The 24,519-nt window shown below is 42.1% G+C and overlaps 3 protein-coding genes across 6 annotated transcripts in view; 2 read left to right on the top strand and 1 right to left on the bottom strand.

The window, feature by feature from the left end:
* LOC121545610 (UHRF1-binding protein 1) overlaps nt 1-3,918 on the top strand; it is a 46,027-nt gene extending 42,109 nt beyond the window's left edge. The window contains exon 26 of the mRNA XM_041856280.2: nt 1,364-3,918. Coding sequence (XP_041712214.1) covers nt 1,364-1,480 — 117 coding nt within the window. The 3' untranslated portion in view covers nt 1,481-3,918. The remainder of the gene's footprint in view (nt 1-1,363) is intronic.
* A 236-nt stretch (nt 3,919-4,154) lies between these two features.
* LOC121545617 (transcription initiation factor TFIID subunit 11-like) lies at nt 4,155-7,852 on the bottom strand. The gene is made up of 5 exons (XM_041856295.1): nt 7,373-7,852; nt 7,062-7,183; nt 6,862-6,949; nt 6,652-6,748; nt 4,155-6,529 (listed from the first exon to the last, which is right to left on the bottom strand). Exons 1-5 carry the CDS (start codon nt 7,532-7,534, stop codon nt 6,399-6,401), a joined length of 600 nt encoding a protein of 199 aa, XP_041712229.1. The 5' UTR covers nt 7,535-7,852; the 3' UTR covers nt 4,155-6,398.
* An 872-nt stretch (nt 7,853-8,724) lies between these two features.
* LOC121545611 (ankyrin repeat and SAM domain-containing protein 1A) overlaps nt 8,725-24,519 on the top strand; it is a 117,444-nt gene continuing 101,649 nt past the window's right edge. For all 4 annotated transcript variants that reach the window (XM_041856281.2, XM_041856285.2, XM_041856282.2 and 1 more), the window contains exon 1: nt 8,725-9,136. In XM_041856281.2, coding sequence (XP_041712215.1) covers nt 8,961-9,136 — 176 coding nt within the window. In that variant the 5' untranslated portion in view covers nt 8,725-8,960. The remainder of the gene's footprint in view (nt 9,137-24,519) is intronic.

Here is a 24,519-nt window from a genome sequence, read left to right as displayed (position 1 = left end):
AAATGGAAGACATACAAGACCACTGATAATCTCCCTCGATCTGGGGCTCCACGCAAGATCTCACCCCGTGGGGTCAAAATTATCACAAGAACGGTGAGCAAAAATCCCAGAACCACAAGGGGGGACCTAGTGAATGACCTGCAGAGAGCTGGGACCAAAGAAACAAAGCCTACCATCAGTAACACACTACGCCGCCAGGGACTCAAATCCTGCAGTGCCAGACGTGTCCCCCTGCTTAAGCCAGTACATGTCCAGGCCCGTCTGAAGTTTGCTAGAGTGCATTTGGATGATCCAGAAGAGGATTGGGAGAATGTCATATGGTCAGATGAAACCAAAATATAACTTTTTGGTAAAAACTCAACTCGTCGTGTTTGGAGGACAAAGAATGCTGAGTTGCATCCAAAGAACACCATACCTACTGTGAAGCATGGGGGTGGAAACATCATGCTTTGGGGCTGTTTTTCTGCAAAGGGACCAGGACGACTGATCCGTGTAAAGGAAAGAATGAATGGGGCCATGTATCGTGAGATTTTGAGTGAAAACCTCCTTCCATCAGCAAGGGCATTGAAGATGAAACGTGGCTGGGTCTTTCAGCATGACAATGATCCCAAACACACCGCCCGGGCAACGAAGAAGTGGCTTCGTAAGAAGCATTTCAAGGTCCTGGAGTGGCCTAGCCAGTCTCCAGATCTCAACCCCATAGAAAATATTTGGAGGGAGTTGAAAGTCTGTGTTGCCCAGCGACAGCCCCAAAACATCACTGCTCTAGAGGAGATCTGCATGGAGGAATGGGCCAAAATACCAGCAACAGTGTGTGAAAACCTTGTGAAGACTTACAGAAAACGTTTGACCTGTGTCATTGCCAACAAAGGGTATATAACAAAGTATTGAGAAACTTTTGTTATTGACCAAATACTTATTTTCCACCATCATTTGCAAATAAATTCATTAAAAATTCTACAATGTGATTTTCTGGATTTTATTTTCTCATTTTGTCTGTCATAGTTGACGTGTACCTATGATGAAAATTACAGGCCTCTCTCATCTTTTTAAGTGAGAGAACTTGCACAATTGGTGGCTGACTAAATACTTTTTTCCCCCACTGTACATAAAGTGCTTATTCGTGATAGCACAGTCCCTACAATAGTTGCATTGTACTTATGTTGGTTTTTAACCTTAAATGTGTGTGAAATGGTTGATATAGAAACACATGTACTCCTGTTCTTGTCTGGTTATCTTATTAAGGCTAAGAGGGGCCAAATCAGGGCAGCAATTACAGCTGATGAGATTTGGCTACCTGCCCTAGCAAATAAACATTATTTAGAAGTGAAAAGCAATAAAGACAACAACCTTTTCCCTACAGAATACGTTCCTGGAGTCCCAGCTAACGGAGGCTCAGGCAGCCCTCTCTCAAGCCCTCACTGACCGAGAGCGTCTCCTCCTGGAGGTTAGGAAGTACCACCCCATGTTTGACCTGTGACAGCTTTACTTCCCCGGCCAGCAGAGGGCAATATACTTGCACTGCATCAATAAGGGTGTAAAGGAACTGAAAGAAATGTCTGGACAAAATTAGCTCTGTCTGGACCCAGGAATATGACAATTTCTAAAGAACAGTGATGAGCACATAACAGTGGAATCCACCCTGGTGGTTCCAAAGTTCAAGCTCTTGTAATGAATTGCACAAAAAAACAGTGTATCACTTCCAGAGAACACATGTAGTAAACAGGAGCCCTATTGTAGTCACTCTTTACAAGCTAAGGTATATGACAGGTATTTCTGTACATAAAAAGCAATTCACACCTAGTTTTAATTTAAACCACCATATAGAATAGTTAACTCATTATTGTGCTGCATCTCACTGGCCATCTATCTTTAGCAAATCTTTGATTTGAAGAACACATGCCAAAAGAACTGTCAGTTTAGTAGTTTTAAGAGTCCGTTGATGTTGTTTCCTGTACAAATCTTTCACTGTCAGGCATGCCCTGTGAAGACCACTAGAGTTCTAGGAATGTTGGTGTGTGGGTTTACAAACACCCACCAAGCTGCAACTATAAAACTGCTCACTAATGTAAAGTAGATCCTGTCCATAGTTGTACATAACTGTAGGTATGTATAGTTAGTAGCTGGTGTTTTAGATGCATTCATGTAACATTATTTAGGACTATTGTGTATTAAATAGAAGAGTAGGGAAAGAAAAACACTGACTTCAAGCAGTACTGCACTGTATACATGGAGCTCCTGTCTATGGGATCACCAGACACACCTCCGCATACCTATCCTTTTGAATGGTTGTGTATCAGAGAAGGGGAAAGCTCTCTCCACTCTTCTCAGACACCAGGTCAAAACATTCCCCAGTGTTATTTTTCTTTCCATTATAAAAAAAAAAAAAATGTATATGAATTTTTGTTACTGTAAAACAAAATTTGCATTCTTGGTTGAATGTTCAGATGACACATGCTTTTTGATCTTTTGAGGAAAGTTTACACAATAGTTACAGTACATTAACTGGTTTAGTTTGTTACTTGAGAGGTGTACCCTGCACTCAGACGGGTATGACTTGATCTCCTTTACTCACCCATCTGCATGGAAAAACACCATCTAGGTATATACTAATACCTCACTGACCACAGCTGTGGTCCATCCATAGAATTAGACTTCTATAAGTCCTTCTCCTATCCCTAACTTTTAGATACAGATGAATGGATTGGGGTATATTAATCTATGGTTAGAAGCACCTGTTTTGGATCCCAATATGGATGAAATGTAGTGTTATTATTTTGATATGAACTGTTACAGGCAGTCATGAATATTAACTTTTTGCAGCTTTTTAAAATAATTTTTGATAAGACAGTGTGGCTACTAGCCATCTCAACAAACACATTACACAGCCATCAGATCAAAGAATAGATAGAGATACTGCATCTTAATTGCGTATATATACACAAAGCATGTATAATACTAATGCTTTTATCTACACTAAAACTGACAGGTGCACTAATGCCAATGTGTTGTTGTATTCCACCCATTGGGTACCTTTCTATTACTATGTAACACCTGTAAAGCCTTTGTACTAATTGGAGTTATATTATTTAATGTGGTTATTTAATTAGATTTTTGTTAGTAATTATAAGATATCTAATGTGGAGGTGACAACGTTTATTATTTGTATGTTTTTTTTTTCTGTTGTCTCAGAAGATTGGTACTTGGTCCTGATGACAGAGAGGATAGACATTGGGTTAACGTTACTTAGATCAAAGTCACACTCAGCAAAACAAGTGTTAATAGTGAGAAACTCAAATGGATCAAGAAGAGGCTTGTGTATGTGGTATGGTGCTAACAAGTTGACTAACCCTCAGTTGAGCTTTTAGCATCTTCTCCACTCTCTTCTGAGTGGAACTGCAAGACCTCTGGTGGCCATAATAATATACCACTGTACCAAGCCTCCGGGTCTGTTTCTCTGGTTGCCTTCCGATTTTAATGTATGAATGACAGTGTTACATTCTGATTGAGGGCTGTAGAATGAAACAAAGGATGAATTCTGTTTTACCCATAGCCTGAGAACAGTTTTGAGTTTTTTTTTTATTTTATTTTTATGCAAAAGTACCAATGCCTAAGGTTAACAAATTAACAATTGTCTAATGTGTCTGTTTTTCTCCCCGTCATGCATGTTTGTATTTGAACATTCCTTCAAGGTCACATTCAGTGTAACAAAGCAGTGATTCCGTTGTCAATAATATCAACAACTCTCAGAAAATACATACTGCTCCCCAATAATTTTTTTGATTGTAGATATTTGCTTTTAGTTTTTTTTGCATGGCCTTGTCTGTCAGTAGCTAGGTTTCCATCCAATTGGCGACAGATTTTCATGTGAATATTCTATCATCCGCATTAAAACAATATGCCCATTTTCCCACCAGAGTCGTTTCCATCAAATTGATTTGTTGAGGTTAAAGGTTGTGCGTGATGATGTAGTTAGTGCACATAAAAATAACTTTTCCCATTGACCAAATAAAAAATAAAGTTTTCATCGGATTTTCAACTCTACAGATGGTTTTGTCACAAAAAAATTTGCGTTATATAGGTTGTTTAAGCAATAAGGCCACAAACCCCGAGGTGCCTTATTGCCATTATAAACTGGTTACCAACGTAATTAGAACAGTACAAATAAATGTTTTGTCATACCAGTGACATACGGTCTGATATACCACAGATTTCAGCCAATCGGCATTCAGGGCTCGACCCACCCAGAACAACAAGCGACGCGTGCGCTACTATGGGGCAAAACAGACAGGGTTGGCTTAGACACTTGACCAAATGTACACTTTATTTTGTCTCAAAATGTATTTATTTTTAAACGTAAATACATTTGCAAAATGAGCACTTGTCTCTCAAATACATTGTTACAGTTATTGGTTAGCTAGCGAATTTTTGCTATATTAGCATAGACATGACATTGGTCAAAACCCTCCAAACAAGATCAATAACAAGATACAACCAGAGAGGAAGAGGCGAAGCGAGAGGGATAACTTGGCCCAAAACCTGTCTTCTCCAGATTAGGTTGTTAAAAGTGTACTGATCTGAGTAGGACACGTGACAACCTGGTAACTTTGAGAAAAACCACTTTATATACTGTAGTTGTGCCTGGTCGTCACTAGCTACCACAGCCACAAAGTCAAACACCGCCTATTTCTAAAATGTATCTTCTTAAAATGTGATTTTAAACGTAACCTCAACCACACTCCTGACCGTATGCCTAACCTTAAAATAAGACCAAAAAGCACATTTTTGTTTTCATACATTTTTACGTAGCCAATTTTGACTTTGTGGCTGTGGTAAGAATGGTCCCACCGCCTCCCGACAGCCTTCCATTTTTGTAGACGTTTCTTTTCATTGTTTGAGCGGCCACTAGAGTATCTAGTCGATATAATGGATAATCTGTGATACGAGCTGAAACGAGCCACCTTTGATTCCCCACATGGCAGCTTCTTGTCATTGCTGCTAGCTATCTGACCTTTCAGAATCATAATGCACGCCTTCCTGCCGCATCGATGCGCGCACATAATTTTCTTGACGTTGTCAGCCAACCCGTCTAAACCTGGTTATTGTAAGTGATGTGGAAGGAAAATTATGTCCCTAGTTAGAAAACTGCAGTTATCTGACTGAATGTGACTAAGCTCGTCTAAAATCCACCCCCTCCTTAGAACAACCATGTTAGCCCTCCCTGTCCGCAGCAGGGTGACCACTCAGCCCCCAGTTAGCTCCCTCTTCACAGGGGACAGCCTGTCAAGTTACACTTCTGCTCCCCTTTCAATTTGCCTGGGTTACCATGACAACACAGCCTCGATCCAGCCAAATAGTGCCATGCATTAATAAGGGGTGGGACTGGGATACTCCGACCCTTTAGTTATCAGAATGACTTTGCAAAAATACTGTATTCTCATTGTCGTGGAAGGAGTGAGTGTGTGCATGTTATAACTGAACTGATTGTTATTTTGTTATATGTGGATTATTTGCACTTTTAAGTTTGGTACATTCACTGGAAATTGCACTTGCTTAGTGTGACAGTGAGAGAATCATCCCTGAGAAGATAATTACCTGATAACAAAATTTGTTGAGCCACTTTTTTATGTAATGTTTGTGTAACACTTGCTTAGAATTCCTCACCTAAGATGGTTTGTCATTGCATCATGCAATAAGACCCATGTAAACTTGGTTCTGTGAACCAAATGAGTATGTGAGAATTTTTCAAAGTGATAAAATATCAAACCAACCTTTATTTGTGTGCCCTCTATTCTCCTAGTGTAGGTTGGTGACTGAACTGATTTATTGGCCAGAGAGCAGGTTTGAGGTTAGTGTCTACAACATGCACACACAAGCTCAATTTACGAAACTTCACCTGTCATCTAACGAGAAGATAATACATAATTAACAAATGTCATTTTATTTATTGAAATGTGGCCCATAGTTATCAACCTGAGTTCTGTATTAAAATGCTTTAACTGAAACAAAAAACAACTTTTTCCCATGAGGCACTAGAATGGACCAGTTTTGGATACATAATTTCAACTTTATGCTTCAGCAACAGCTCAAATAATAAAGCGTCAAATATACAAACACTAAGTAGATCTAATATTTTCATCAAACCTTGATGCTGTTCTATTATTGACAAGTATATCCAAGAAATACCCTCAACTAACACAGTGGTTGACTTTGGAGTTGGACTATTCCTGACAGCAGTATACTGCATTTGCCTTCATGGCCAAACATTCTCAATGCCAGTGGACATTAGAATAGAGAGAATGAACATGATAAAGTGGTGTGTAAGTTGCCACTATCTGAAAGGTGGAATACATCCCAGCTTGGCTCTGTCCGTCTATAATCAGCAAGGCATGTGTGGCTCAGTGGAAGAGAATGTTATTGTGCTTTATATTGGGGATCTGCTCTCTGCTCTTCAGCCTCCTGACAGCCTCCCTCATGTGCTTGGGCTGCAGGGGAGGCATGTCCCCCCACTTCTCACACACGTCCAGAGCTGCAGGGCCAAACAGAAGCATGTCAGTAGTCAAAATGCCTCAAAGTCTTTGTTGGTGGAGATGCAAGACAATCAAGATCTCATGTCTGGTCAATATTAACCCAGTGATGTCCCTTACTCACCTTCTTCCACTATTTCTCCAGCAAAGACCTTGGAAATACCGGACATGGCGATAACCACATTTTGAGAGACTGAGGATCCTGTGATGGACTGTATCAGCTGTATCAACCAGGTAAAGACAACATATGTTGAAATACAGCATACATGCATCAGTGAATTTGTTGATTTGAAATTGAACTGAAATATTACATTCAACTGCCTAAAGGTCTTACCCTCTTGATAGCAGCTTTGGGGAAGGCCGAGCGTCTGTACATCTCATAGCGGTTAAGCTGCTCCTCGGAAAAGGAGGAGACTAAAACCCTGGACAACACGAGAGGGAAAATTTGTCATGTACGAATGCTTGCAACAAATATCTTTGTGCAGTTACCACACAAACACTTTGTTAATAGAATGTACAGTATCTGAATCTTACTGCATCTTCTGTATCTCATCCTCGTCAACCTTTTGGCGCCTGTCCTTTTTCTTCTCAGGCTCCACTTTCAGCTTTTTGGAAGCAGGATGACATGCGGTTCCCTCATCCTCAGCCACAGAGTCCTTCAGCAGGTCATGCAAAGTAAACAGAGGATTGTAGATATTGTACGGAAGATGTAACAAATAGTTGACTATATCTTGAATGCGGCTCGTGAGCTCTGTTGGAAGGTTGTTGTAGGGTTCCAGTACTTTTGGGGCCATTTTCTATATCATGACACTCTTTATAAGTTATAGTTATTCCAACACACTGACCTGTTTGTTTTCGTGTATGATTGATTGTGAGGATGTATCTTTTGATTCAGTGTCTGCAGAGGTCACGGGCACTTCTTCAGTGTCTTCGGTTTTAGGGCTTTCTCCAGCAGCCAATGATTGCTCAGAGTTGGATTCAGTCTTTATCCGAGCCGGGTCTGCCATAGCTCATTTGAAATCTTACCATCCGAGCCGGGTCTGCCATAGCTCATTTGAAATCTTACCACACCAATCGAATTTATAATTCTGCAACAGTCAAAGCAGCAATAGTTGACTCGAGAAACAACAACAAAATAACTTCACAGCTAGCTACGCTCACTTACACAGAATTCTACGAGGCTAGTATGTCGTTAGATGATCGTTAGCTGCTTTGGCAAAATACTAGCTAAAGTGCGAAAGTGAAATGTTTTGAAGCAACACCAAAATAAAAATGTGAGAACATTCGCGGCCGGAAGCTGCTGCTGAAATCCACGTCCTTTTCCCGTGTCGTCACTAGTTACCACAGCCACAAAGTCATAAACCCCGCCTATTTCTAAAATGTATTTTTTAAACCTAACCTTAATCATTTTAGTCATTTTAGCAGACGCTCTTATCCAGAGCGACTTACATACTTGATGAAAGAGGCACTTCACACTGCTAACCTTATGCCTAACCCTAACGTTAAATTAAGACAAAAGCACATTTTTATTTTCATGAATTTTTACGATATAGCCAATTTTGACATTGTGCTTGTGGTAACTAGTGACAACCCTTTTCAAACTTTATTGTTCTTTATTGAGAGAACACTGAAAACAAAATTAGATTTTTTTTGTTTATAGTTCTGTCTTTTCTCTGTCAGTTGAGTAAAGATACACACACTCAGTTATCTTTGGTCCAGTGCTTTAGTGGAGTATTTCTATTCAACTAGTCATACATGTTAAAATGCTTGGCTTGTAAATGGGAAATAAAATACTATGCTTTTTTTCAGATGATGCTCTGGCTAAATGTCATTTGGTAATGGAAGTTTTTAAATTATATCAATATGTCAATACCCTCCATTATTAACTGGAAAATACATTTAACTCGCTGGCACCCACATATTTTGTGTTTTATGATCCTACTGTTTTTTTTTTTTTCAGGAGAGATAAAGGATGTCAACACAGCTGATTATTGAATGTACAATCATGTGCACATGCACAGTGTACTGTGCACTTATTGTATTTAGTAGAAATATATATTTTGTGCATATTGGTAATAGAATAGAATAATCACCAACTAATTCACAAAAATGAGAAATTATGAAAAAAATGACTTGATCGACGTCAGATAGGGGCAGTTTCGAGGAAGTGACGCGCACTTGAGACTGGGCGAAGGAAGTTTGCTCCGTGGTACTGAACGAAACTTTTCCCTGGAGCTACAGTGGAAGGTCAGAACAATCCTGGAGAATTTTGCTGCTGGGGGAGACTGATCCAGTCGTGCGGGGAACCATTGTTTTCATCGGCGTTGAAAGAACGAGTACGCCTGTGAGATTGGTAGAGGAGAGCAAAGGATTTTTTCTCCCGTGTTCTAAAACCCTCTTTCCCCAATCCTCCGACCCCCTACTCTATCCGAGATGGGGAAGGAGCAGGAACTCCTAGAGGCGGCGCGCACAGGGAATCTTGCCGCCGTGGAAAAGCTTCTCTCTGGGAAAAGACAATCGACTGGAAGTGGCAGTGGATCATCGGGGACTGGTGGAAGCAGCAATAGCAGTGGTCACAATGCTTCTCACCCGCTTTCCAGCCTTCTCAGGTAGGGGAGATCAGTGAATGAATGGGAGGCAGAGCGCGAGGTGTTCCGACTAGGAACGTCGGTGCTCATGGGCACGTTGTAAACGGCACAGCCACATTCAGTAAACAACCCCCCGGATCAATCAGTTTATTGTATTTCGGTTGTAATTACAGCAGCGGCTATTCATTTGTTAGTTTGCATCCATGCAGTGGACCCTTGCTTCGCCATGTTTAATAACACATCCACGTTGCCATGCACGCGCAATAAAGTGCCTCTTTGTTAATGATCGTCAGTGAAAAATAAATAAATGGAATGCAACATAAAACTCATTACATACTCAAAGATATTCATATGTAATATATTTCAACCTCTAGTCCTCATTTGTTTGTGTGGGCAGCTAAACTACTCAATGGGTTTTGGTTTGTCTAGACATTTTGGACCATTGAGAAAAAGTCTACGAACGCCCTAACATAATTATAAAAATGTTTTTTTTTTGTCACCGGTGCAGTGAAATGTGTTGTTTTATACAGGGTCAGGCATAGTATTACGGAATTAGGGTAAGTGTCTTGCTCAAGGGCACATCGACAGATTTGTCGTATTGTCGGCTCTGTATTCAAACATGGGACCTTTAGGTTACTGGCCCAACGCTCTAACCGATAGGCTACCTGCCTATTAATGTCTGACGCCAGACCCATTAATTTTCCTATGCCACGGTGAAATTGGTTTACATAAACCACGAAAAAGGCAATGAAACAGGATCTTTCGGTGAAATGGGTCATGATTCTTCCCCCTACATTTTGTTGCACCATGCCCTCCCGAAACTTGTCTCTACTAGCAAGTGGGAGGAATGGAGTTTGTCGGTGGACTGGGCAGTTGCATGCTATTTGTACGTTTTTTTCCATCTTGCTCAAGGTTATTAAATAAATAATACATGTTGTGCTTTTGGGATTAGATAGATGCCCACTGAGAGCAGTGGGAAATAATGTCAGAGAGACTAATTTTGGTGACACTCGTTCTACAGCCCTTTCAGGTAAAGGTTGCATGAGAAATGGGACAAAGGGAATACACAATGACCTAGGCTAACTCAAGCTCTATGAGACACTGGGCTAGTAGTCATTGCCCTGGGACCTGTGGTGCCCTTTATTGTGTACTCAGTAACATACCTCAAGGTGCTTTTTAAAGAGGCCATGGTACATTATGGTGCATGCTTGGTAAACAAGAAAAAGGGCAGTGTGCTGTTGGGGTAGTGGAAGCACCTTGTCTGAAACTAGGCTACACACAAGGACCAACCCTACAGAGTAAACATGGAAAAGATTGGGGATAACATGTTGAGAACATGTATCTCTTGAGGTCTATGCCACAATACACATGCCAACGAGAGAGGTTTTTCATTATTTCCTGTTTTTCACGCTAGGACTAGATAAACCAGTTGCAATTAGAATGCTGGCCACACACAGATGCATAGCAGCCCTGTCAATCAACCTCCTAAAAGCCTCATCAGGGTGCCTACAGCCCATGGCTGAGACAAGTGTTTGCTAAAAGCCCTTAGGTGATGTATCACTGTGCTACTCATGCCAGGCTGTACACTACACTGAATGTACTCTAGCTAATTACAATAAACCCTATTAATCGGAAATCCAATTCAGGGATGTCATGATGCATTCAAGGCTGCCTCCATCCCTGCCTGTCTGTTATGGATCTGTGGGCGGACACGGACTGAAGAGCCCATTGTATCAAATCACATTTTATTTATCACACATGCCGAATATAACTGGTGTAGACTTTACAGTAAAATGCTTGCTTACGAACCTTTCTCAACGATGCAGAGTAAAAAATAAATAAAAAGTTACTAACATGAGGAATAAAATAAAAGACACAAGAATGGAGCTATATACAGGGAGTACCAGTACCAGATCAATGTGCAGAGGTATTTGAGATAGTGGCCCAGGGGGAGATTTTGCTATTGTATGTGACATTTGATTTAGCGCATGTAATGAAAATGACTACGCTTAGGGCACATGTGACAAACTCATTCCACAGAGTGTTTTTGCTCCACCCTTGCACTTGATTGATGAATTAAGGTCACTAATTAGTAAGGAAATCCCCTCACCTGGTTGTCTAGGTCTTAATTGATGACCAAAAACCTGCAGACACTCGGCCCTCCGTCGAATGAGTTTGACCCCCCTGGTTTAGGAGCATCGATGTGAAATTACCATTCTGATTCAGACATCGGTTCAATAGAGTTCTTTCACTAAAGATGGTTGGTCTGTGTAGTGTGCAGCTTGCTCAGCTTATTTACATGGTGGAAAATAACTGATGTTTAGGCCTAGGCCCACATCTGTGCATGTTCAACTTTCATGTTGAACTACTTCACCTGCAAAATGTGGTTGTTGTTACAACTGACGTAGAAATTTGACATGGTGCAATATTATTTCCAGAAAACCCATCTAAGTTGTTGTTACACTGACATCTGTTCATAGCACGGCATAGGTAGTTGCCCTTCTTTGCATAATGCATGCAACAGTATTTTGTATTCCCACAGTAACTGTCAGCATTGGTGATGGTGTGTTGTGTTTGTGCAGAATTTTTGCCATTCTTCCTTTGGACTGGAGTACATGTTGAGACTTGTGGTGTTTTTGTAGCCAGGCAGGAGCACAGCTTCGCTCTGCAGAATGGCTGCTCTTCCTGAACACCTGAATGGAAGATACAATTGAACAGACACTGAGTCCATCATGTTCAGAAGCACCACATGTGCTTTGTGTTACTCTGAAACAGAAATAGATGGAATGACACTGACACTGGATAGCATTCCGCACGGCTATCATGGTGAGAGACAGGGAGCCCAAGGCGTCAACATTACCTGCTCAGCATCAATAATAACCTTCCAGTCTGAACAGCAGCAGACTGACGCCTGATAAGGCTTTCCTGTTTACCATGGTTGGGTTCAATGACATTTCACTGCCAGTCAATGCCAGAATACGCATGTGGTATTCAGTTGACAAGTTCCTGAATTGACTTCCATTTAAGTAGAATTTACCTCTGTTATTTTAGATTGCTTATATGGCTTTTTGACTGCCACTGTGCAAACCTCTCTACAATAGAACATGTGATGGGGCCTAGGCTATGTGTGAGTGGATGTAGTTTAATCTAGTTGCTCAAGATCAACAAAGAAGCAGAAGTGGTGAAGCACTATGTCATACACTAACTGCAAGCTATGCCTTTACAAATAGTGTACTGTACACTTATTGCAACATACTGCCAGGATCTCACTCTGGCCCCATGATCCGTCTTGATCCTGGAGGTTCACAGGAAGAGCTCCTCTCTGGCACTTCCTGTCCCAGGTTGTCCAAACAACCCCAGCTGCTGTTGCTGGGCTGGAGGCCGGGGTAAGCTGAGTCCATGGCAGGCCAGGGAGAGAGAGGGAGCCTGGCCTGCCCATTGAGGGGAAATTAACAGAGGAATGCGTGGAGCAGCACTGACAGAACTGACACTCACAGAGTGTAGCCAGATGAAGGGTTGTGTGTTGTCTCCTAAATTCACAGCCAGCTCCTTTCTCCCATTGACACAGCACAGAGAGGATCGCTTTTCATATTTATCAGTCCCCAAGGAACGGTTTGGGCTTTTTCTAGACAAAGTGTCCAAATGGATAAAGAGAGCTGTCAGTGCAGTGGTACAAAACACCTTTTTAAATGCATTCCCTTTTCTCCAAATTGACTGTTTTAATAGTACTGTAGGTCCTCAGTCAGTCAAGGAAGCTGAATAGACTTTGGCTATTTTGTACCTAGATACTGTGGCAGTCGGGATTAGGTTGTTCAAGTAGGCCAACTGAAATGTAAGCTTGTGTTTAGCCTCTTTGTCACTGTTAGTGAAATGTCATTGTGGGGAAGTGGTCAAGGGACAGGACCTGTTGCCAGAGGAGATTTTAGGAAGTTTGAATTAAGTTTTTGCATTGAGTGACTCAGAGTGTAGGCTACATACACACTGAGGCCCCTAAGTTCTGCAGGTTTGTTGGTCTTGTTTTGCTAAAATATGCATAAAAAACAAATTTGAAGAAAAATGTGGGCTAGACAGAGCTTGCGGAGTGCAAACGTCAGATGGATCCTAACCAGTAACCACAGAGGAAGGTACTGGGAGGAAAGAGGCGTGTGCCAGCCAGGCTCAGCTTGCTCAGCTGTGGAGGTCTCTTCTGCTCAAATCAGAGTGGTGATTATAATAAGCCCAAAGCTGCAATTGTGCAACAACAGTCGCAGCAAGTGAATTGTGCTTCCTCTCAAATCTTCTTCATGTAGGGTTTCTGGTCGGTCCCTGCGTAGTTGGACCACCCTTGTGGCTTGTGCTGCTATCTCGTCAGAATTTCGCCCTGTTAGCAGTGTTGGGGAAGCTACTCAGAAAATGTAACTTGCTAGCTACCAGCTCCAGACCAAATAGCCAATGACATGTTAGCACATATTTTAGCTTAGTCCAGAGGTTTTCAAACCGGCAACCCAGGGATCCCCTCATGTTAGCCAAAAAAATACATGTCTTATCATCAGGTGAATGATAATGACAAGTAGAAGTAATGCATTTTAAAATGAATAGATTTGGTAGAACGTTTCATTATTTTGACCTCCCCACAGTTCATTGGAAGAGGAAGTGTAAACTCTGACATACAGTACCAGTCAGAAGTTTGGACACACCTACTCATTCAAAGGTTTTTCTTTATTTTTACTATTTTCTACATTGTAGAATAATAGTGGAGACATCAAAACTATGAAATAACACATATGGATTCATGTAGTAACCACAAAGTGTTATATTTATAGTTTATATTTGAGATTCTTCAAAGTAGCCACCTTTTGCCTTGGTGACAGCCTTGCACACTCTTGGCATTCTCTCAACCAGCTTCATGAGGGATGCTTTTCCAACTGTCTTGAAGGAGTTCCCACAGATGGTGAGCACTTGTTGGCTGCTTTTCCTTCACTCTGCAGTCCAACTAATCCCAAACCATGTCTAATGGGTTGAGGTCAGGTGATTGTGGAGGCCAGGTCATCTGATGCAGCACTCCATCACTCTCATTGGTCAAATAGCCTTTACACAGCCTGGAGGTGTGTTTTGGGTCATTGTCCTGCTGAAAAACAAATGATAGTCCCACTAAGCCCAAACCAGATGGGATGGCGTATTGCTGCAGAATGCTGTGGTAGCCATGCTGGTTAAGTGTGCTTTGAATTCTAAATAAATCACAGACCGTGTCATCAACAAAGCACCCCCGCACCATCACACCACCTCCTCTATGCTTCATGGTGGGAACCACATGCGGAGATCATCCATTCACCTACTCTGCATCTCAAAGACACGGCGGTTGGAACCAAACATCTCAAATTTGGACTCATCAGACCAAAGGACAGATTACCACCGGTCTAATATAATTATTGTAAAATTGACTGTGTCCATAAAATGTATATAGTATGTATAAGCCTGAAGTAGCAGAGGAATGAAGTAAGAAGGCTCCGTAAGAAGCATCTCAAGGTCCTGGAGTGGCCTAGCCAGTCTCCAGACCTGAACCCAATAGAAAATCCTTGGAGGGAGCTGAAAGTCTGTATTGCCCAGCGACAGCCCCGAAACCTGAAGGATCTGGAGAAGGTCTGTATGCAGAAGTGGGCCAAAATCCCTGCTGCAGTGTGTGCAAACCTGGTCAAGACTTACAGGAAAAATCTCTGTAATTGCAAACAAAGGTTTCTGTACCAAATATTAAGTTCTGCTTTTCTGCTGTATCAAATACTTATGTCATGCAATAAAATGCAAATTAATTACTTAAAAATCATACAATGTGATTTTCTGGATTTTTGTTTTAGATTCCGTCTCTCACAGTTGAAGTGTACCTATGATAAAAATTACAGACCTCTACATGCTTTGTAAGTAGGAAATCCTGCAAAATCGGCAGTGTATCAAATACTTGTTCTCCCCACTGTATGTATGTATGTGTGTGTGTGTGTGTGTATATGTGTGTATAAAAACATATGTTGGATTGGAAGTGATGCAGACAATTACATTGATGGAAGTTACAATCTATCTGCAATATTAAAGCTGATCTACCCCCTAAAAAAACAACTAATGAACTTATCCTCTGCAGCAGAGGTAACTCTGGGTCTTCCATGCCTGTGGCGGTCCTCATGAGAGCCAGTTTCATCATAGCGCTTGATGGCTTTTGCGACTGCACTTGATAAACTTTCAAGGTTATTGACATTTTCGTTATTGACTGACTTTCATGTTTTAAAGTAATGATGGACTGTCGTTTCTCTTTGCTTATTTGAGCTGTTCTTGCCATAATGGACTTGGTCTTTTACCAAATAGGGCTATCTTCTGTATACCACCCCTACCTTGTCACAACACAACTGATTGGCTCAAACGCATTAAGAAGGAAAGAAATTCCACAAATTAACTTTTAACAAGGCACACCTGTTAATTGAAATGCATTCCAGGTGACTACCTCATGAAGTTGGTTGAGAGAATGCCAAGAGTGTGCAAAGCTGTCATCAAGGCAAACTGGCTATTTAAAGAATCTCAAATATAAAATATATTTCGATTTGTTTAACACTTTTTGGGTACTACATGATTCCAAATATGTTATTTCGTAATTTTGATGTCTTCACTATTATTCTACAATGTAGAAAATAGTAAAAATAAAGATTAATCCTGTAATGAGGTGTGTCCAAACCTTTGACTGGTCTGCTAAATGACTTAAATGTAAATGTAGTGTATATGTTTTTATACATTTTTTGTTCAATAACAACAAAAGTGGTTGCAATGGAATGATGCGCACATTTAAACAAACAAGGCCATTTGGCTTCTCTGTTATGCATGCATGTTCTATCTTTCATTTAGCATGACTGGTTTGTCCACTTTGTGCAATTTAATGTTCATATCTGTCCGTGGCAGAGAGGCAGTGAATCAGAGGGTGTCGTGATGAGTATTCACTCAGTCATTTCAGCCACTCGAGACCATGGTGTCTCCATAGACCATAGAGCTCTCTGCAGGAATCACTTATGAATTCCTAGCATCTGTCTGTGGTTTAATATAAACAGCAACATGACACTATCCACTCAGGCATGTGGTGAACCAGGAAGAGAATGCAAATGAAATGGTAGTTCAGTGGAATGAATGCCTGTCACCCAGGTAGTGTCTCCAGTAGCTAAGAGCTAAGTTAGAAGTTTGGCAAAAAGCATGCAATGAGTGTCATGTTCAGGGGATGGAAGGGTGACCTCTGAACTACTTCTTCCTTGTTCCATCCAGGAGAGAGAAGTGGTAGCTGGGAAATCTAACACCCATGTGTTGACATTCCTGAAGTATTTGAATTTGGGATGACAGTTTGAATGTGAGGCCATTTAAGATTTACAACCAGCATGTTTGTCTTGTCAGAGAAAGCTGGAGAAAGCAGTAGGCTAATAGACGTAGGTGGCAGGCCTCCTTTACCCATGATGAATTCCACAGATGTGGGGAGGAGTGTGTGTGGGATGAAGACGGAGAGATGCTTCTGTGCAGAGGCCTCTCTTGGCCCTGTCATGTGACAGTGGCAGATTATCTTTGCTGTGACCATGACCATTGCTGTAAACTATTAAAAAATATATTTATCTCTCTCTCTCATATATATATATATATATATATATATATTAGATATACCGTGAGGGGGAAAACGTATTTGATCCCCTGCTGATTTTGTACGTTTGCCCACTGACAAAGACATGATCAGTCTATAATTTTAATGGTAGGTTTATTTGAACAGTGAGAGACAGAATAACAACAACAAAAATCCTGAAAAACACATGTCAAAAATGTTATGAATTGATTTGCATTTTAATGAGGGAAATAAGTATTTGACCCCTCTGCAAAACATGACTTAGTACTTGGTGGAAAAACCCTTGTTGGCAATCACAGAGGTCAGACGTTTCTTGTAGTTGGCCACCAGGTTTGCACACATCTCAGGAGGGATTTTGTCCCACTCCTCTTTGCAGATCTTCTCCAAGTCATTAAGGTTTCAGGGCTAATGTTTGGCAACTCGAACCTTCGGCTAGGCCACTCCAGGACCTTAATGTGCTTCTTCTTGAGCCACTCCTTTGTTGCCTTGGCCGTGTGTTTTGGGTCATTGTCATGCTGGAATAACCATCCACGACCCATTTTCAATGCCCTGGCTGAGGGAAGGAGGTTCTCACCCAAGATTTGACGGTACATGGCCCCGTCCATCGTCCCTTTGATGCAGTGAAGTTGTCCTGTCCCCTTAGCAGAAAAACACCCCCAAAGCATAATGTTTCCACCTCCATGTTTGACGGTGGGGGTGGTGTTCTTGGGGTCATAGGCAGCATTCCTCCTTCTCCAAACACGGCGAGATGAGTTGATGCCAAAGAGCTCAATTTTGGTCTCATCTGACCACAACACTTTCACCCAGTTCTCCTCTGAATCATTCAGATGTTCATTGGCAAACTTCAGACGGGCCTGTATATGTGCTTTCTTGAGCAGGGGGACCTTGCGGGCACTGCAGGATTTCAGTCCTTCACGGCGTAGTGTGTTACCAATTGTTTTCTTGGTGACTATGGTTCCAGCTGCCTTGAGATCATTGACAAGTTCCTCCCGTGTAGTTCTGGGCTGATTCCTCACCGTTCTCATGATCATTGCAACTCCACGAGGTGAGATCTTGCATGGAGCCCCAGGCCGAGGGAGATTGACATTTCTTTTGTGTTTCTTCCATTTGCGAATAATCGCACCAACTTGTCACCTTCTCACCAAGCTGCTTGGCGATGGTCTTGTAGCCCATTCCAGCCTTGTGTAGGTCTACAGTCTTGTCCCTGACATCCTTGGAGAGCTCTTTGGTCTTGGCCATGGTGGAGAGTTTGGAATCTGATTGATTGATTGCTTCTGTGGACAGGTGTCTTTTATACAGGTAACAAACTGAGATTAGGAGCACTCCCTTTAAGAGTGTGCTCCTAATCTCAGCTCGTTACCTGTATAAAAGACACCTGGGAGCCAGAAATCTTTCTGATTGAGAGGGGGTCAAATACTTATTTCCCTCATTGAAATGCAAATCAATTTATAACATTTTTGACATGCGTTTTTCTGGATTTTGTTGTTGTTATTCTGTCTCTCAATGTTCAAATAAACCTACCATTAAAATTATAGACTGATCATTTCTTTGTCAGTAGGCAAACATACAAAATCAGCAGGGGATCAAATACTTTTTTCGCTCACTGTATATATATATATATATATATATACAGTGGGGAAAAAAAGTATTTAGTCAGCCACCAATTGTGCAAGTTCCCCCACTTAAAAAGATGAGAGAGGCCTGTAATGTCCATCATAGGTACAGGTCAACTATGACAGACAAATTGAGGAAAAAAAATCCAGAAAATCACAATGTAGGATTTTTTATGAATTTATTTGCAAATTATGGTGGGAAATAAGTATTTGGTCACCTACAAACAAGCAAGATTTCTGGCTCTCACAGACCTGTAACTTCTTCTTTAAGAGGCTCCTCTGTCCTCCACTCGTTACCTGTATTAATGGCACCTGTTTGAACTTGTTATCAGTATAAAAGACACCTGTCCACAACCTCAAAGAGTCACACTCCAAACTCCACTATGGCCAAGACCAAAGAGCTGTCAAAGGACACCAGAAACAAAATTGTAGACCTGCACCAGGCTGGGAAGACTGAATCTGCAATAGGTAAGCAGCTTGGTTTGAAGAAATCAACTGTGGGAGCAATTATTAGGAAATGGAAGACATACAAGACCACTGATAATCTCCCTTGATCTGGGGCTCCACGCAAGATCTCACCCCGTGGGGTCAAAATGATCACAAGAACGGTGAGCAAAAATCCCAGAACCACAAGGGGGGGACCTAGTGAATGACCTGCAGAGAGCTGGGACCAAAGTAACAAAGCCTACCATCAGTAACACACTACGCCGCCAGGGACTCAAATCCTGCAGTGCGAGACGTGTCCCCCTGCTTAAGCAAGTACATGTCCAGGCACGTCTGAAGTTTGCTAGAGTGCATTTGGATGATCCAGAAGAGGATTGGGAGAATGTCATATGGTCAGATGAAACCAAAATATAAATTTTTGGTAAAAACTCAACTCGTCGTGTTTGGAGGACAAAGAATGCTGAGTTGCATCCAAAGAACACCATACCTACTGTGAAGCATGGGGGTGGAAACATCATGCTTTGGGGCTGTTTTTCTGCAAAGGGACCAGGACGACTGATCCGTTTTAAAGGAAAGAATGAATGGGGCCATGTATTGTGAGATTTTGAGTGAAAACCTCCTTCCATCAGCAAGGGCATTGAAGATGAAACGTGGCTGGGTCTTTCAGCATGACAATGATCCCAAACACACCGCCCGGGCAACGAAGGAGTGGCTTCGTAAGAAGCATTTCAAGGTCCTGGATTGGCCTAGCCAGTCTCCAGATCTCAACCCCATAGAAAATCTTTGGAGGGAGTTGAAAGTCTGTGTTGCCCATCGACAGCCCCAAAACATCACTGCTCTAGAGGAGATCTGCATGGAGGAATGGGCCAAAATACCAGCAACAGTGTGTGAAAACCTTGTGAAGACTTACAGAAAACGTTTGACCTGTGTCATTGCCAACAAAGGGTATATAACAAAGTATTGAGAAACTTTTGTTATTGACCAAATACCTTTTTTCCACCATAATTTGCAAATAAATTTATTAAAAATCCTACAATGTGATTTTCTGGATTTTTTTTTCTTATTTAGTCTGTCATAGTTTACGTGTACCTATGATGAAAATTACAGGCCTCTCTCATCTTCTTAAGTGGGAGAACTTGCACAATTGGTGGCTGACTAAATACTTTTTCCCCCCACTGTATATAACTCAGCAAAAAAAGAAATGTCCTCTCACTGGTGTGGCCAACAGCTGCATTAAGTACTGCAGTGCATCTCCTCCTCATGGACTGCACCAGATTTGCCAGTTCTTTCTGTGAGATGTTACCCCACTCTTCCACCAAGGCACCTGCAAGTTCCCGGACATTTCTCTGGGGAATGGCCCTAGCCCTTACCCTCCTATCCAACAGGTCCCAGACGTGCTCAATGGGATTGAGATCCGGGCTCCTCGCTGGCCATGGCAGATCACTGACATTCCTGTCTTGCAGGAAATCACACACAGAACGAGCAGTATGGCAGGTGGCATTGTCATGCTGGAGGGTCATGTCAGGATGAGCCTGCAGGAAGGGTAGCACATGAGGGAGGAGGATGTCTTCCCTGTAACGCACAGCGTTGAGATTGCTTGCGATTACAACAAGCTCAGTCCGATGATGCTGTGACACGCCGCCCCAGACCATGACGGACCCTCCACCTCCAAATCGATCCCGCTCTAGAGTACAGGCCTCGGTGTAACGCTCATTCCTTCGACGATAAACGTGAATCCGACCATCACCCCTGGTGAGACAAAACCGCGACTCGTCAGTGAAGAGCACTTTTTGCCTGTCCTGTCAGGTCCAGCGATGGTGGATTTGTGCCCATAGGCGACAACGTTGCTGGTGATGTCTGGTGAAGACCTTCCTTACAACAGGCCTACAAGCCCTCAGTCCAGTCTCTCTCAGCCTATTGTGGACAGTCTGAGCACTGATGGAGGGATTGTGCGTTCCTGGTGTAACTCGGGCAGTTGTTGTTGCCATCCTGTACCTGTCCCGCAGGTGTGATGTTTGGATGTACCGATCCTGTGCAGGTGTTGTTACACATGGTCTGCCACTGCGAGGACGATCAGCTGTCCGTCCTGTCTCCCTGTAGCGCTGTCTTAGGCGTCTCACAGTACGGACATTGCAATTTATTGCCCTGGCCACATCTGCAGTCCTCATGCTTCCTTGCAGCATGCCTAAGGCACGTTCACGCAGACGAGCAGGGACCCTGGGCATCTTTCTTTTGGTGTTTTTCAGAGTCAGTAGAAAGGCCTCTTTTAGTGTCCTAAGTCTTCATAACTGTGACCTTAATTGCCTACCGTCTGTAAGCTGTTAGTGCCTTAACGACCGTTCCACAGGTGCATGTTCATTAATTGTTTATGGATCATTGAACTAGCATGCAAAACAGTGTTTAAACCCTTTACAATGAAGATCTGTGAAGTTATTTGGATTTTTACGAATTATCTTTGAAAGACAGGGTCCTGAAAAAGGGATGTTTCTTTTTTTGCTGAGTTTATATATAGTGTGCGACTCTTTATTTTGATAGTTTACAGATTATTCGCCGTTATACAGCACCTCTACACAAAATAATTTTCTCTGGGTGTGCGCCATTTCATGCTTTTTTCATGACCATTGCTGCCGCTACACATCTATAAATAGGTTGTTTCACTGCATAACTTTGATTGTGCTCACTGTTCATCTTTTAAAAAACAATACGACTGTATGTAAGAAAAGGGCTAGTTTTAAGTCCTTGCCTTAAATGATCATCATTGTGGACTGAGGGCCTAAACCGAATAGAACCCTCCCCCAATTGGGTTATCAAATTAGATTTTGAGATTTGGGTGGGTAGTTTCCAGAAAGACAATTACACAACTTTTATGTCTCAAGTGTTCCAATGTTATTTTCTCTGCCCAAAATGAGAAGGCAGAAATAGAAGCTAATCTTGACAGGAAAACTACAGCGCATTAGTTCCAGATAAGAACTTGGATCCCGACAGAAACCAGTGTTATTTATAGGCTCCCACTGCGGTTACTCTGTTAAAACAAATGGAAAAGGCCCCCGCCTCGCCACTCTGAGCCTGGTATTTCACAAGAGAAACAGACACCTCTAATGAACCCTCCACTACGATGTGTTTGTTTGTACGACCCTTCTTTCACCCCACAGAGTGAGTAGCCTCAGTAGCACTGGAGGACAAAATGTGTGTCCTCCTAAAATGAGAGACAGAGTTGTGTGTGGCGTGATGTGTGCATTAGTATTTGAAAAGGTCTGTTTGTAACTAGGTCCAGAGACATACATTAACAGTTTCATCCAGGCATGTTTCCGAGCCCTGGCAGCATGGGAGCTCCTGCCCCAGAGGTTATGGTCTCCCTGGCCTGGCCTGGTGTGTCTCCCTCTCTGTCTCCTTCTCCCTCCCTGCTGCTCTCAGTGGTCTCCTGCCCACCTGCTGGGACCCCAGCCAGACTTCTGAAAGCACCAACCCCCTACTCCCAGACTTCAAAGATGTTTTACTTGGAGTCAGAGAAAATTGTCCTCAATAATATGCACACAGGCTACCAATTAGCCCCAGCTCGTTTTAACTTCTGCTTTGCTGACATTTTCTTGCTTTTCCAAGCTCAGTCTTGTTTATTTTGTGTGAGGAAGTATTTTTATATTAAGAAATGTCAATGCTAAAATGGTTGTATTGAACAAACCAAGCTAATCTGTATTCTCCAGAGTCTATGTGCACTTCCCACCATCATATTGATGTGAACATTGATGGATACACTGTTATTAGAGCAGGTTTCTTCAGTTTATTCTGGACTGGTGGTAGACGTAAACATTTTATTATTCACTTTCTGAACTGTTGAGATCCTCTCTCACTCTCAATCTCACTCTTCAATTCAATTTCAATTCAATGTAAGGGCTTTATTGGCATGAGAAACGTATGTTAACATTTCCAAAGCATTTGAAGTTGATAGTAAACAAAAGTGAAATAAACAATAAATATTAACAGTAAACATTAAACTCAGAAGTTCCAAAAGAATAAAGACATTTCAAATGTCATATTATGTATACAGTGGGGAAAAAAAGTATTTAGTCAGCCACCAATTGTGCAAGTTCTCCCACTTAAAAAGATGAGAGAGGCCTGTAAATTTCATCATAGGTACACGTCAACTATGACAGACAAATTGAGAAAAAAAATTCCAGAAGATCACATTGTAGGATTTGTAATGAATTTATTTGCAAATTATGGTGGAAAATAAGTATTTGGTCACCTACAAACAAGCAAGATTTCTGGCTCTCACAGACCTGTAACTTCTTCTTTAAGAGGCTCCTCTGTCCTCCACTCGTTACCTGTATTAATGGCACCTGTTTGAACTTGTTATCAGTATAAAAGACACCTGTCCACAACCTCAAACAGTCACACTCCAAACTCCACTATGGCCAAGACCAAAGAGCTGTCAAAGGACACCAGAAACAAAATTGTAGACCTGCACCAGGCTGGGAAGACTGAATCTGCAATAGGTAAGCAGCTTGGTTTGAAGAAATCAACTGTGGGAGCAATTATTAGGAAATGGAAGACATACAAGACCACTGATAATCTCCCTCGATCTGGGGCTCCACACAAGATCTCACCCCGTGGGGTCAAAATGATCCCAAGAACGGTGAGCAAAAATCCCAGAACCACACGGGGGGACCTGGGGAATGACCTGCAGAGAGCTGGGACCAAAGTAACAAAGCCTACCATCAGTAACACACTACGCCGCCAGAGACTCTCATCCTGCAGTCCCCCTGCTTAAACCAGTACATGTCCAGGCACGTCTGAAGTTTGCTAGAGTGCATTTGGATGATCCAGAAGAGGATTGGGAGAATGTCATATGGTCAGATGAAACCAAAATAGAACTTTTTGGTAAAAACTCAACTCGTCGTGTTTGGAGGACAAAGAATGCTGAGTTGCATCCAAAGAACACCATACCTACTGTGAAGCATGGGGGTGGAAACATCATGCTTTGGGGCTGTTTTTCTGCAAAGGGACCAGGACGACTGATCCGTGTAAAGGAAAGAATGAATGGGGCCATGTATCGTGAGATTTTGAGTGAAAACCTCCTTCCATCAGCAAGGGCATTGAAGATGAAACGTGGCTGGGTCTTTCAGCATGACAATGATCCCAAACACACCGCCCGGGCAACGAAGGAGTGGCTTCGTAAGAAGCATTTCAAGGTCCTGGAGTGGCCTAGCCAGTCTCCAGATCTCAACCCCATAGAAAATCTTTGGAGGGAGTTGAAAGTCCGTGTTGCCCAGCGACAGCCCCAAAATATCACTGCTCTAGAGGAGATCTGCATGGAGGAATGGGCCAAAATACCAGCAACAGTGTGTGAAAACCTTGTGAAGACTTACAGAAAAAGTTTGACCTGTGTCATTGCCAACAAATGGTATATAACAAAGTATTGAGAAATTTTTGTTATTGACCAAATACTTATTTTCCACCATAATTTGCAAATAAATTCATTAAAAATCCTACAATTTGATTTTCTGGAATTTTTTTTCTCATTTTGTCTGTCATAGTTGACGTGTACCTATGATGAAAATTACAGGCCTCTCTCATCTTTTTAAGTGGGAGAACTTGCACAATTGGTGGCTGACTAAATACTTTTTTTCCCCACTGTATATATATATCCAGTCTCTCTCTCTCTCTCTCTCTCTCTCTCCCCCCCTCCTCTCCCCCCACATCTCTCTCTCTCTCCCTCTCTCTCTCTCTCTCCACAC

This window comes from Coregonus clupeaformis, chromosome 30, assembly GCF_020615455.1.
Source record: "Coregonus clupeaformis isolate EN_2021a chromosome 30, ASM2061545v1, whole genome shotgun sequence".
In the NCBI taxonomy this organism is placed as follows: domain Eukaryota; kingdom Metazoa; phylum Chordata; class Actinopteri; order Salmoniformes; family Salmonidae; genus Coregonus; species Coregonus clupeaformis.
The sequence above is the reverse complement of the archived record's forward strand: the minus strand, read 5'-3'. Positions and strand labels throughout refer to the sequence as shown.